This window comes from Dendrobates tinctorius, unplaced genomic scaffold (genome assembly GCF_039654945.1).
Source record: "Dendrobates tinctorius isolate UK_male_01 unplaced genomic scaffold, ASM3965494v1 ptg000083l, whole genome shotgun sequence".
Lineage (NCBI taxonomy): Eukaryota > Metazoa > Chordata > Amphibia > Anura > Dendrobatidae > Dendrobates > Dendrobates tinctorius.
Window position 1 is genome coordinate 16,876,934 of NW_027361751.1, and position 15,796 is coordinate 16,892,729.

At 43.6% G+C, this 15,796-nt stretch overlaps 1 protein-coding gene across 1 annotated transcript in view; it reads left to right on the forward strand.

Annotated features, from left to right (window-relative positions):
• JMY (junction mediating and regulatory protein, p53 cofactor) overlaps window positions 1-15,796 on the forward strand; it is an 85,862-nt gene that overhangs the window by 7,536 nt on the left and 62,530 nt on the right. The window contains exon 2 of the mRNA XM_073584159.1: window positions 5,250-5,423. Within this exon, the coding sequence (XP_073440260.1) occupies window positions 5,250-5,423 (174 nt within the window). The remainder of the gene's footprint in view (window positions 1-5,249; window positions 5,424-15,796) is intronic.

The following is a 15,796-nucleotide window of genomic DNA, read 5'->3' on the forward strand; positions in this document are numbered from 1 at the left end:
TGTAACCGCATTGAAAAATACGCTATTGTAGCTGAGAATCGTATTAATAAAATATTTGTTCTGCTTTTGCAGTATACGAGTCAAGTAAAATTGGCCTGGCTTCAGAGTTGTTCTACATAGAAAAGTTTTGGAACAGGTCTGACCCAATGTTTTTCGCCTAAGCCAGATTCATCAACAGGGTGTGCACCCTGCTAATAAACTTATAACATACTACACAGAGGAGCGGTACTGGCACACTGCTCATATGTTGCATCAGTATAATCCACTCCACTGATAAAGAGCTGTTATAAAATCATGGCAAACATTAACTTAATAAAAAATTAGTGGACTAGTAAGTATTACTGTGCGGCGCTTATTTCTGTGTATGGCCTTGGAGAGAGTGTAGGAAGAAGCCCTGCCAAGACATCTGTCTTGTAGAGGCAGAGCACTTTGGGGAGCAGCTGTGCGTCCGTGTAGTAGAGGCAGCGTAGTGATGAGTAGCGGAGCATCCGTGTAATAGAGGCAGAGCTTTGTCAGAGAGAGCAGCAGAGCATCCAAGTAGTAGAGTCAGCGTAGTGGCAGGGAGTAGTAGACGCAGAGCTTTGTCAGGGGGAGCAGCAGAGCTTCTATGTAGTAGAGGCTGCTTAGTGCTGAGGAGTAGTAGAGCATCCGTGTAGTAGACGCAGAGCTTCTATGTAGTAGAGGCTGCTTAGTGCTGAGGAGTAGTAGAGCATCCGTGTAGTAGATGCAGAGCTTTGTCAGAGAGAGCAGCAGAGCATCCATGTAGTAGAGTCAGCGTAGTGGCAGGGAGTAGTAGACGTAGAGCTTTGTCAGGGGGAGCAGCAGAGCTTCTATGTAGTAGAGGCTGCTTAGTGCTGAGGAGTTGTAGAGCATCCGTGTAGTAGATGCAGAGCTTTGTCAGGGGGAGCAGCAGAGCTTCTATGTAGTAGAGGCTGCTTAGTGCTGAGGAGTAGTAGATGCAGAGCTTTGTCAGGGGGAGCAGCAGAGCTTCTATGTAGTAGAGGCTGCTTAGTGCTGAGGAGTAGTAGAGCATCCGTGTAGTAGACGCAGAGCTTCTATGTAGTAGAGGCTGCTTAGTGCTGAGGAGTAGTAGAGCATCCGTGTAGTAGACGCAGAGCTTTGTCATGGGGAGCAGCAGAGCTTCTATGTAGTAGAGGCAGCTTAGTGCTGAGGAGTAGTAGAGCATCCGGGGAGTAAGTGCAAGAGAAAAAAAATCCAGTGTGGAATGAAAAGGTAAAAAATGTGCTTTATTACTAGTTACTAAAAAGGAAAAACCTTTTCCAAACAAGCATGCAGGCAGTTACAGCTCCATGTAGGACAAGTGAGACAGATCTACGCGTTTCGACCCTAGTCTTTTTCAAGATCTGTCTTTTTTGCCATATTTGCATCCGTGTAGTAGACTCAGAGCTTTGTCAGGGGGAGCAGCAGAGCTTCTATGTAGTAGAGGCAGCGTAGTGACAAGGAGTAATAGAACGTTCACCTTTAATAGATGCAGAGCTTTGTCAGGAAGCAGCAGAGCATTTGTGTAGTAGAGGCAGTGTAGTGGCAAGGAGCAGCAAAGCATCCCATAGAGAAGTATTGATTAAATATAGCCCAACAAATCAGGGCAGATAATGCAGTCTAAAAATTGTCATTGCTGGCAAACAGTCATAATGCCGTTTTTTCATTTCTAAAGTTGGGCTTGAGTGATTTGTTGCCATGCACAACAAAGAAAATTTGATTTTGAGAAATCTGCTGAATTGTGCTTTATACCACAAGCCAATAGCTCAAAATAGCCAGATTTTACCTTTTATGATGCTGTATGTATTTTTCGTTTGTTTCCTTTTTATCTCCACCTTCTGAAATCCATGTTTTTAGTTTTGCAGCAGTTTAGGCAAATGAGGGCTTGTTTTATACGGCATCAGTTGTATTTTAGCACAATGTTTCTTGAAGCCATTTTCAATCTTTTTAACTAATCCTTTTGACTAGCCGGGATGTTTATGGCAGGATGATTTGAGGTTTTCATTGGTGCAATTTTGGACTACATGCAACTTTTTTTTATGATGATCTTTGAATCGCTTCTGCTGGGTCCTGCTATGGGGCTTACGTCCATTTGAGCTTGATTTCTCTTATCTTAAACTGCAATACTACTTCAGTATCGTACAGTATTCTGCCTGTCAGCGTATAAATTGGACAAGTTCTAGCTGTGGTTTTGACGAGTAGCACTCTTACCCATGTCACGTCATTCTCTGGGGCTGGGCACGTGTGTAATTTTTTAAAATTTTTTTCCTCGAACAGAAAGGCGCTATGATCATAGTTTCAGCATAGTGTAATCCAATCTTCTCGAGTAAACCGGACCATCTTCATTCTGTGAGTGGGCGGACATTGGATTGCACTCAGATGTCACACTAGTGCAGTCTGATGGTTTCTACTGACTTATTGACTTGTTTGTCTCGGAGTGCGATGAGAATATTTTGGCATGCAGTAATGTTGTTTGTTTTTTTTCCCCCATGGACAGTCTCTGTTCGAGGAATAAATTGGACATGTGCACGACCCCATTACATAATATTGGTCCGAGTGTGATCTGATGTTTTGTCGGTTCACACTCGGACCAAAAGTGCACCTGCCCTCAGTGTGAGCAAGTGCTGTAGAATCCTATACCTGGCAGCAGTAGAGGGGACCTGCCGAGTTTAGTGAAGCCCACAGTTCAGACTTAAGGCCCCGTCACACTAAGCGACTCACCAGCGATCCCGACACCGATATGAAGGTGTCAGGATCGCTGGTAAGTCGCTATGTGATCGCTGGTGAGCTGTCACACAGACAGCTTCACCAGCGATCAGCACAGCGATGCCGAGCGCCCGGCATCGCTGGCTATCGCTGTAGAAAATAGTATCAAAATAAAAAATATAGTTATTCTCACCTTCCGACGTCCCGTTTAGCCATCCCGCCTCTCTCCATGCTCCGGTCCCAGTGATCCTTTGCACGAATGACCGCGAGATGTCACGGTCTCGCGGGATAACAAAGTCTCGCGGTCATTCATGCAAAGGATCACTGGGACCGGAGCGTGGAGAGAGGCGGGATGGCTGAATGGGACATCGGAAGGTGAGAATAACTATATTTTTTATTTTTTTTAATTTTTTTACACCTGATCGCTGGTCTCCCGCTGTCACACACAGCGATGCATGCTGGCCAGCGGGAGACCAGCGACCAAAGAAATGTCCAGAGGTTTCTTGCAGCGATCAGCGATACCGGCAGGGGGGCCGCTCGCTGATCGCTGTCACACACAGCGATCTCGCTGGTGAGATCGCTGTTACGTCACAAAAGTTGTGACTCAGCAGCGATCTCGCTACCGAGATTGCTTAGTGAGACGGGGCCTTTAGGCGGTCCGTACTGCAGGCTAGCTAAAAAAGAAAAGTCATCCTGCAGAGCCCTTGTGAAACTAGACGTATGATTTAAGTGCAAAAGCCCTGTACCCATATACTCTACTCACTTAATTAAGTAATAAATAGCAAGGGCAGTGAAATCTGGTATATATGACATGTGGGGCAGTCGATTCTAATCAAAAAATATATCTATATAATAGTATCAAACAGTATGCCACCAACATGTATACCTGTGAACTAATTGACCAGTTGTACTATATAATAGCAAAGGGGGGGGGGGGACAAAATCCAAAATACAACTAATGGTCATAATAAAATTGCTTTATTTAAGTGGTCAGGCAAGGTACAAAACAGCATGCTAAAGTGCCATAAAAATATAAAAACATAAACAGCAAATAGGGACACAGAGACTCAAGTTACCACTGCTGCACATTACAATACTAGTAAGTATCTAATGCGAATGTATTGCACTCAATAGGGAAGACATAGTAGGTCCAGGCAGCAATCAAAGGTATATATTCAAATGAATCATAAGTTACCTGGACACAATAACAAAAGGCAGGTGGCAACCTGGGGGTCCCTGTGACCGCCCCAACGCGCGTTTTGGAACACCTTCGTCTGACAAAGGTACTGGGAGGAAATTCTCAGACCAATCATTTTGAGGGATTTGCAGCCCTCCAGAGATACGACTAGCACGCTAACCCTCACCACGCCGTCTCCAGACTTTTTTACGTTTGCCACGTGCCCTCGAATATGAAGAAAATGGGGCACCAGTGGTGGACCTTAAAAAATCTGGCATTTTCTGCTGTACGGTTCTGGCATGTGAGCACAGGTCCCACTATAGGATGTCAGCCCTTCATACAGACTGTTTGGTCAGTAGCCTGCACAACTGATGCCTGTGTAGGTCACTTTGTAGAGCTCTGGCCGTGCTTCTCGAAAGGCCAGACACTAGTCCTGCTGCCGTTCTGATGCTCTCCCATAGTCCTGCTTTGACAAGAAATTTTGTGTCCTGTTTTCATGCCCTTGACACTGCTGGGAGATGCAGTGACTTTCCTGAGACAGCAGATATGGGTGCGCTATCTTGGAGTATAGTAGCTGGACTACATAGGGCTGACATACCACTGCATGGCACAAACAGTGATGAGGACACTAGCAAAACGCAAAAAGGCATGATAAGCAGAGAATAATTGGGGCTGATATATCAAGAATGTTGTTGTTGTTTTTTTTTTTTTTTTTTTTCTCACAGCTGTCTGTATGTGTTGGAGTAAGATGTGCCAAATTCATTAGCTTTAATGAATTTGACACATCCTTCAGTTGTCGGTTCCCACCGCATAAAAGTGTACTCCAGTCAGTGACTGGCATACTTTGTTGTAATGTATGCCACTTTTCAGGCATAAACTATTACAAATTTGTCGGACGCTTGTACATGCCCCCTTTTTGCCAAGCTGCACTCGGACGTAAAACGCCAAATGCATGTCTTCAGCATGGTCGAATATTATGTTCGATTCCCTGCGGCTGCATGCCTCTCCACTGTTTGGCAGCACATGAAGGGATTGTCGAACAGCAGCGAGATATGCAACCACGGGGACTCAAGCATAATATTCAACCATGCCGAAGACACTCGGTTAGCACCCGAGCATGCTCAGATCACACCTAATCCGAGCACATTCGCTCATCACTACTGTCTTCTTTCTCAGTTTTGTATGGGTTTCTTATGTAACGCTGCCAGATTCATTGCACTTTTAATGTTCGGGCTTGAAAATGGATAGGGAATAACTTATAAACTTGGTACAAACCTTTTTAATAAAGCAATGTAGGAAACTGTAGCAGAAAAATATGCATCTTTATATTCTGCCCTGAAATTTATTTATTTTTTTCCTTTTATAGCTTTTGGAAAAACATAAAGCCACTGAAAACATGATTGATCTCCTGGAGCTGTATCAGATCGAGGATGACGCTTACAATGGTGTTGTAGAAGCCACTACCGAATTCTATCAGTACTTGTTACAGCCCTTTCGAGACATGAGGGAGCTTGCAATGTTAAGGAGGCAGCAGATTAAGGTAATTCTTGTATGTTTTTGGTTTTTTTTCTCTCTAACAAATATTAAGACACCCAGAACACTCATGGATCTTTTCTTCATTAGTGATTGTGTCACACACATAGTAACATAGTTATTAAGGTTGAAGGAAGACTTTAAGTCCATCTAGTTCAACCCATATCCTACCATAACTTGCCGTAACATGTTGATCCAGAGGAAGGCAAAAAAACCCCCATGTGGCAAACAGTAAGATTCACTTTGGGGAAAAATTCCTCCCCGACTCCACATACGGCAATCGGACTAGCTCCCTGGATCAACGCAATATCAAGGAAACTAGTGTGTATACCCTGTAATATTATACTTTTCAAGAAAGGCATCCAGACCCTTCTTAAATTTTTGTAGGGAATCACTCATTACAACATCATATGGCAGAGAGTTCCATAGTCTCACTGCTCTTGCAGTAAAGAATCCGCGTCTGTGAGTATGCTTAAACCGTCTTTCCTCCAGACGTAGAGGATGCCCCCTTGTCCCCGTCACAGGTCTAAGAGTGAAAAGATCATTAGAAAGGTCTTTGTATTGTCCCCGCATATATTTATACATTGTAATAAGATCACCCCATAGCCTTCGATTTTCCAAACTAAATAACCCCAAGTGTAATAACCTGTCTGTTAGGCGTCGGATTCCTGCAGCGGCACGACAGGAATCCAGAGCCTCACATGCTGCTCTGCAGCAAGCCGTTCCTGAGGCGAAGTCCCTCTGCCGCTCCACTGAGCATGCTCACGAGACGATCTCCCATTGGAGGTCAGGAGTCACGTGCTCAGGTCCTTCTCCAGATCTGATTGGTCCATCTCAGGGTTGTGGAAGGTCTCGGCAGCGCACGGCTATAAAAGGCCCGCATGGCCGCTTGGCCGTGTGCTAGTATAGACTCTACTTGCTAGATTTGTGAATGGTGTTGGATGTATGATTCTGGTGACTGACTTATTATGATTCCCCTCCCTCTGATATTACGCATGTGGATAGGGAACTAGAGAAAGAGTCAGCGCCAGTCAGTGGCAAGCCATAGGCCACTGTGCACACCGCACCTCTACACTAGCGTCCGATGGTGTCACGTCTCATACGGCACTATCGCATAGCGGCTGAGTCTGCCGCCGCACTGCAGTCAGCAGCACTTACCGGCGTCCGCGGTAGCGACGCCGCACACACGGTAGGTCTAGACGGACACCGACCTTGGGCCCGTGTTCTGTGACCTGATATCATGTGTGCAATTCCGCTGAGACCTGTGAGTATAACAGGCTTGGCGTTTATGTTACAGCGCCTCTGTGAGCTAACAGAGTCCACTCCGTGCACATCGGGTGACGTTTAACTCGTGCTCGTTATACCGCCATATTGCGCGTCTGCCATTATTTAGCAGCAGTGTTAACGCCTTCTGCACTGTGGACCGCGAGCGGCGAACGCACTTTATTATTTATTTAGTGCGTTCCGCCGTTCCTAACACTGTCTTGGTATTGCAGACCCCCCCAGTTCCCTAATAACCTTCGTTGCTCTTCTCTGCACCCGCTCCAGTTCAGCTATGTCTTTCTTATACACCAGAGACCAGAACTGTACACAGTATTCTAAGTGTGGTCGCACTAGTGACTTGTATAGAGGTAAAATTATGTTCTCCTCATGAGCATCTATGCCTCTTTTAATGCATCCCATTATTTTATTTGCCTTTGCAGCAGCTGCCTGACACTGGCCACTAAATGTGAGTTTGTCGTCCACCCATACACCCAGGTCTTTTTCAGTGACTGTTTTGCCCAGTGTTTTACAATTAAGCACATAATTATACATCTTGTTTGTTCTACTCAAGTGCATGACCTTACATTTATCCCCATTAATGCTCATTTGCTATTTATCAGCCCAAGCTTCTAGTTTACATAAATCCTCCTGTAATATAAAATTGTCCTCCTCTGTATTGATTACCCTGCAGAGTTTAGTGTCATCTGCAATCATTGAAATTCTACTCTCTATGCCCCCCTACATGGTCATTAATAAATATGTTAAAAAGAAGCAGGCCCAATACTGACCCCTGTGATACCCCACTGCTAACTATGACCCAGTCCGAGGGTGCTCCATTAATAACCACTCTTTGTTTCCTATCCCTGAGCCAGCTCTTAACCCACTTACACATATTTTCCCCTATCCCCATTGCTCTCATTTTATGTATCAACCTTTTGTGTGGCACTGCATCAAAAGCTTTTGAAAAGTCCATGTACACCACGTCCACTGCATCCCCTTGGTCCAGTCCAGAACTTACCTCTTCATAAAAGCTTATCAGATTAGTCTGACAGGAACGGTCCCTCATAAACCCATGTTGATATTGGGTCATGAGGTTATTCTTCAGATACTCCAGTATAGTATCTCTTAGAAAACCCTCCAGGATTTTACCCACTGTAGAGGTTAAACTTACTGGCCTATAATTTCCATTGTCCCCTTTTTGAATATTGGCACCACATTTGCTATACGCCAGTCCTGTGGTACAGACCTTGTTATCATGGAATCTTTAAAGATTAAAAATAATGGTCTATCTATGACTGTACTTAATTCCTGCCGTATTCGGGGGTGTATCTCATCCGGCCCGGGGATTTGTCAATTTTAGTGATTTTTAGACGCCGCCGTACTTCCTGCTGGGTTAAGCAGGTGACATTTAGTGGAGAATTTTTATCCCTGATCATGTTGTCCGTCATGGGATTTCCTTGTGTAAATACTGTTGAAAAAAAGTCATTTAGCATATTGGCTTTTTCCTCATCCTCGTCCACCATTTCACCCAGACTATTTTTAAGGGGGCCAACACTATCATTTTTTAGTTTCTTACTATTTATGTAGTTGAATATTTTAGGATTATTTTTACATTCTCTGGCAATGAGTCTCTCTGTCTCAATCTTTGCTATTTTGATTTGCTTTTTACAGAATTTAATTTTCTGTATTTAATGCCTCATCACTACCTACTTGCTTTAATTCTCTAAATGCTTTATTTTTATCTCTTATTGCACCCCTTACAGCTCTATTTAGCCATAGTGGTTTCCTCCTATTTCTCGCATGTTTATTCCCATACGGTATATATTGTGCACAGGTCCTATTCAGGATGCTAATAAACGTCTCCCATTTTCTTTGTGTATTTTTATGTCTCAGGATATCGTCCCAGTTAATTGCACCAAGATCATCTCTCATCCGTTGGAAATTTGCCCTCCTGAAGTTGAGTGTCCTTGTAACCCCTCTACTACACATCTTATTAAAGGATACATGAAAACTTATTAATTTGTGATCACTATTACCCAAGTGACCCCCCCAACCCTTACATTTGATATGAGGTCTGGCCTGTTGGTTAATATTAGGTCTAGCAGTGCCCCCCCTCTTGTTGGGTCCTGAACCAGTTGTGAAAGGTAATTGTCTCTCATAGTTGTCAAAAACCTATTACCTTTGTTGGAACTGCAGGTTTCGGTTCCCCAATGTATTTCAGGGTAGTTGAAGTCCCCCATAATAATGACTTCTCCTTGAGTCGCAGCTTCATCTCTTTGCTTTTTGAGGATATTCTCCGTTGCTTCCATTATTTTTGGAGACTTCTAACAAACCCCTATCAGTAATTTATTTTTTCCCCCATCAGGTGAGCAAAAGTCTTATTGCACCGTCGCTATTTTGCTTGAATAAGACCCTATGGCACTTTGCGATTTTTATCAATTACATAATCCCGCAACATTCCGACTTGAAGTGCGCAACCTCACCAAATACAAGTGAATTGAGTGAAGCCAAGCACGTCTAGTTGAAATGTGACCGTATGTACGTCAAGATATCCTTAAAGACAAAAATGTCCAGGAAGGATGGGAAATCTTGAAAAATGAAATTCTCAAAGCACAGTTGTTAACAATTCCGAAAAGAGGGAAGAATAGGAAGCATTTAAGGAAACCAGGATGGATGAACACAGAACTTAAGCACATGCTAAAAAGGAAGAAAAAAATGTTTATAAAATGGAAAGAGGGAGGCATATCTAAAGAAGAATATAATGCTGTCTGCAGAACCTGCAGGGCACAAATCAGATTATCTAAAGCTGAAAATGAACTGAGGCTTGCAAGAGATGTCAAAAGCAATAATAAAGGATTTTGGGGATATGTCAAAAGTAAAAGAAAAGTCAAAGATGCTATAGGATTTTTACAGGATGAAAATGATGAAATGGTAAGACAGGATGTTGAGAAGGCTGAACTTTTAAATTCCTATTTTGCATCTGTTTTCTCTCAGAAAGGAAATGCAACATCAACTGTTATTCACTGTCCTATTAAGGGAATAGAAGAATCCAGGATATCTATAAACAGAAAGATAGTGAGGAAACACTTAGCTAACCTAAATGAATTCAAGTCTCCAGGTCCAGATGAATTACACCCCAGAGTACTGAAGGAGATAGCAGAAGAAATTTTTGAACCCCTCTCCATAATCTTTGAAAATTCTTGGAGAACAGGAGAAGTGCCAGAAGACTGGAGAAGAGCAAATGTTGTTCCTATCTTCAAAAAGGGGAAGAAGGTGGACCCAGGCAACTATAGGCCGGTGAGTCTGACTTCTATACCAGGAAAGATCTTTGAACAAATTATTAAACAACATGTATGTCAATACCTGGATAAGAATGAAGTGATTAAACAGAGTCAGCATGGGTTTCTAACTAATAAGTCATGTCAGACTAACTTAATTTCCTTCTATGACGGTATCACTGATTGGGTGGATCAAGGAAATGCTGTAGATATAGTATATCTTGACTTCAGCAAAGCATTTGACAAAGTCTCTCATACAATCCTTATTGAAAAAATGACTAAGTATGGAATGGACAAGGCAACTGTTAGGTGGATTCATAACTGGCTTAGTGATCGGACCCAAAGAGTGGTCGTAAATGGCTGCACATCCAGTTGGAAGAATGTCTCAAGTGGGGTACCACAGGGCTCTGTCCTGGGCCCTGTATTGTTCAACATCTTTATCAACGATTTAGATGAAGGAATTGAGGGTAAACTGATTAAATTTGCTGATGACACAAAGCTAGGAGGGATAGCTAATACTAGAGAAGAGAGAGAGAGAGAGGATTCAAAAAGATTTAAATAAACTGGAGAAGTGGGCAGCAACTAACAGAATGGTTTTTAACAGGGAGAAATGCAAAGTACTACATCTGGGCAATAAAAATGAAAAAAGCATATATAGAATGGGAGGAATAGGGCTAAGTGACAGCACATGTGAAAAAGACTTGGGTATACTAATAGATCACAGACTAAATATGAGTCAACAGTGTGATGCAGCAGAAAAAAAGGCAAATGCAATTCTAGGATGTATTAACAGAAGCATACAGTCTAGATCACGTGAAGTCATTATTTCCCTCTACTCCTCTTTGGTCAGACCTCATCTGGAATATTGTGTCCAGTTTTGGGCACCACATTTTAAAAAAGACATCAACAAACTGGAGCAAGTTCAGAAAAGAGCGACCAGAATGGTGACCGGTCTGCAAACCCTGTCTTATGAGGAAAGGTTGCAGGATTTGGGAATGTTTAGTTTGCAAAAGAGAAGACTGAGAGGAGACTTAATAGCTGTCTACAAATATCTAAAGGGCTGTCACATTGTAGAAGGATCAACTTTATTCTCATTTGCACAAGGAAAGACTAGAAGCAATGGGATGAAACTGAATGGGAAGAGACACAGATTAGATATTAGAAAAAACTTTTTGACAGTTAGAGTGATCAATGAGTGGAACAGGCTGCCACGAGAAGTGGTGAGTTCTCCTTCAATGGAAGTCTTCAAACAGAGGCTGGACAGACATCTGACTGGGATGATTTAGCGAATCCTGCTTTGAGCAGGGGGTTGGACCAGATGGCCCAGGAGGTCCCTTCCAACTCTACGATTCTATGATTCTAAGTCTGTCATGTGATCACCAGCACCGCAGAATCCTGACAGTGTGCTCTGTGAGGACTCTGAAGTCTGCTGTCAGAGTGCAGACTTTCATCCCAAACCTGGACAACTCTCTTAAATATTGTGGCTCCTATAGGTTGCTGCATTAGTCCACATATCCTATACTAAAGTGGAGCAATCCACTCTGGTCCAGACTAATGGAGTTGACCTGTGAATCTGCCCCCTCCCTCCAATTTATGATACGTAGCTGTGATGCTTTCCTGAAAGTTTTATAGTCCGTGTCCCTGACAAGTGAGCTACTGTTATTATTGAAGATGTTTAAGCTCCTTACATACAGGTGCTTCTCACAAAATTAGAATGTGATCAAAAAGTTAATTTATTTCAGTTCTTCAATACAAAAAGTGAATCTCCTATATTATATAGTCATAGAGTGATCTACTTCAAGCTTTTATTTCTGTTTATGTTGATGATTATGGCTTACAGCCATTATCTCAGTAAATTAGAGTTATTAACAAAAACACCTGCAAAGGCTTCCTAAGTGTGTAAAAAGGTCCCTTAGTCTGTTTTAGTAGGCTCCATAATCATGGACTTGACAGATGTCCAGAAGGTAGTCATTGACACCTTCCACAAGGAGGGAAAGCCACAAAAGGTCATTGCTAGGGAAGCTGGCTGTTCACAGAGTGCTGTATTCAAGCATAGTAATGGAAAGTTGAGTGGAAGGAAAAAGTGTGGTAGAAAAAGGGGCACAAGCAACTGAGATAACCGCAGCCTTGAAAGGATTAAGGAAAGGCCATTCAAAAGGAGTGGACTGCTGCTGGAGTCATTGCTTCAAGAGCCACTACACACAGACGTATCCAGGACGTGGGCTACAAGTGTCGCATTCCTTGTGTCAATCCAGTCATGACCAATAGACAACACCAGAATCGTCTTACCTGGGCCAAGGAGAAAAAGAACTGGACTGTTGCTCAGTGGTCCAAGGTGTTGTTTTCAGATGAAAGTACATTTTGCATTTCATTTGGAAATCAAGGTCCCAGAGTCTGGAGGAAGAGTGGAGAGGCCACAATCCAAGCTGCTTGAGGTCTAGTGTGAAGTTTCCACAATCAGTGATGGTTTGGGGAGTCATGTCATCTGCTGGTGTAGGTCCACTGTGTTCTATCAAGACCAAAGTCAGCGCAGCCGTCTACAAGGAAATTTTAGAGCACTTCATGCTTCCCTCTGCCGACAAGCTTTTTGGAGATGGAAATTTCATTCTCCAGCAGGACTTGGCACCTGTCCACACTGCCAAAAGTACCAATACCTGGTTACAAACAACAGTATCACTGTGCTTGATTGGCAGCAAACTCGCCTGACCTTATCCTCATAGAGAATCTATGGGGTGTTGTCAAGAGGAAGATGAGAGACACCAGACTCAACAATGCAGACGAGCTGAAGGCTGCTATCAAAGCAACCTGGGCTTCCATAACACATCAGCTGTGCCACAGGCTGATCGCCTCAATGCCACACAGCATTGATGCAGTAATTGATGCAAAAGGAGTCTCGACCAAGTATTGAGTGCATTTACTGAGCATACATTTCAGTAGGCCAACATTTTGGATTTTAAAATCATTTTTCAAGCTGGTGATATAAAGTATTCTAATTTACTGAGCTAATGACTTTGGGTTTTCATTGACTGTAAGCCATAATCATCAACATTAACAGAAATAAACACTTGAAATAGATCACCCTGTAATTACTCTATAGAATGAGATTCACTTTTTGTATTGAAGAACTGAAGTTAACTTTTTTATGATATTCTAATTTTCTGAGAAGCACCGGTAGATGATAACGCTTAAATTCAGTATGGATTTCCTTCCTTTAATTGATCAGAGAACAGTTATGTAATATATACATAAAAGGGCTCCTCTCTGCACCCGTGCCATGGCCAGGGGCTCAGTGCATCGTTCTACCGCCTCGATCGAGATGCTGCTCACCTCACCTTAGCGCAATTGACCGTTTTTGGGTGCTTAGGGAAAATACTGCCTGAATTGAATCAGCTGCCGCACCAACACCTCAGGTGTCAAACCGACCTTTCTAAACAAAGTCACTGCAGGTGTGCACTCATCCATCACTCCTGCCTGCAATGACTGTTCACTACTGTGGGATCATGTGTGCAAGCGAGCGCAGCAGACAGAGAAGGATGAAAGTGCACCCAGACTGACACTGTGTGACCTGCAGTGTCAGTGCGGAAGATGCAGGGCATACACAATAAAACTTTTTTTTTTTTTTTCTTGTGCAGTTAGGAAAAAAAAAAAAAAAAAAAAGGAAATTTTATATTGCACTTATGCATTTTATTAAGTCGAAGTCCCCTACAGGATTGCTCAAGAACCGTATTTTTCGCTTTATAAGACGCACCTGATTATAAGACGCACCCCCAAATTTGGTGAAGAAAAAGAGAAAGTTGTTTTTTGTTAAATGGAGGTGTCTTATAATGTCAGTGACCGTCTTTCAAATCATATACCTTATATGTCCCTCACAGTGGCTCAGTGATTAGCGCTGCAGCCTTGCAGAGCTGGAGTCCTGGTTGCAAATCCCACCAAGGACAACATCTGCAAGGAGTTTGTTTGTTCTGCCCGTGTTTGTGTGGGTTTTCTCTGGGTTCTCAGGTTTCCTCCCACATTCCAAAGACATACTGATAGGGAATTTAGATTGTGAGCCCCATCAGGGACAGTGATGATAATGTGTGCAAACTGTAAAGCGCTTCGGAATATGTTAGCGCTGTATAAAAATAAAGATTATTATTATCCTGGTACCTATAAACACCCATCCTGGCACATTGCCCCCTTGTGCTGGCACAAAGACCCCCTATCCCATCCTGGATATGGCCCACCCCGGTCACTATATGCCCCCCTGCTGGCACGCACATGGCCCCCCTCTCTCTATATGCCTCCCTGCTCGTACGAACACAGCCCCCGCGTCCCTGTATTCCCCCCTGCTGGCATTCACACGGCTCCCCGTCCCTATATTCCCCCTTCTGGCACACATTGTCCCCCCCCCCCCCCGTCCCTATATTCCCCCTGCTGGCACACATGGCCCCTCGTTCATATATTCCCCCTGCTGGCACACACTGTCCCCCCCCATCCCTATATTCCCCCCCTGCTGTCACACATGGCTCCTGTCCCTATATTTCCCCCCTGCTGGCAAGCACATGATAAAATAATAAATAGTTGACTCGCCTTCTGATGATGGCTCCTGCTCCCAGCTTCCCCCGTGGCTTTCCTGTGTCTGCTGAGATCCTCCTGCGAGGGCACGCGCAGCTGCTGCTCATTCAGGCAGCTCATTGTAGCTACAGGACCTTCCATGATGTGACCAATAGGACCTGCGGGTGCAGTGAATATTACATGAGCCTAATGAGCGGGAGCACAGCACCTCCCACTGTCTCTGCAGCACGCAGCCAGCCCACCCCAGCCCCCTGACCCCATGCCAGAGCCGCCCCCCCACTCTATAGCACAGCAGCACACAGATTCGCATTATAAGACGCACCCCCCACTTTCCCCCAAAATTTGGGGGAACAAAGGTGCGCCTTATAATCCGAAAAATACGGTAGATTAAATGTAATTTTTTGTGCGACAGGCTCCGTTTTAATAATGATACAAACTGAAAAAAGATACATATGACAAAAAAAGCATACTCCAATACTACTGATGTTTGCTAGTGGAAGTTCTGAAAAACTGGAAATATTGTAAGGAAGCTTAAAGCACCACTCCAGTGTTTTTGTAATTGTACCACTAGAGTGGTGCTTTAAATGTAATTCCCCTGTCTCACATTCTCCTGCCGCCGCCTTAATCTACTTCCAGTGTTGCTCCCATTGGTCTCCGGTGAAAAGTGACCTGCTGGCAACCACACTGTTTCGTGAAGCGTGCCGGAGGTCATGTTTCAATGCATCTGAGAGGATCGTTCTGGCTCTTATAGACTTCCATTGAGCCCTGGTGACCTATCTTCTGTCTTCCGGCCAGTCAGAAGTTACGGACACAAGATGGGTCCCGAGCAGCGTCAGTAAAAGGTGAAGCCGCTGGAAGGTGAGTATAAGAATGGGGGCAGGGGCCTTATATTTAAAGCTCCACTCCGGCACTGAAAAAAAAAAAAAGTTAGCGAGGTGCTTTAAGAGGACAAGTGGTTAGGTAATATCAACCGGCTATAAACCCTGTATGATCAGTGTAGAATCATTTCTGTGAAGGTAGCCCGATAATTTGAGATGTATTATTCTAGCTCAGGGCTACGCAGTCTTGAAGATGTGATCTACTTGGTACCAATTGACAGGACACTGGGGAGAGTTCATCAGTTTGCAGAGATGTCTAGTGTAAAACTGTTTACTGTGTCATAAAATGTATGTGACATTTATAGTTGTATAAAAATATTGCAACTTTTTGGCATTTTTGTCAGAAAGTTGGTGGAGGTGAGTGAGAGGGTGCATGGGATAAGCATGTCACAAAAAATCTCAGTCTT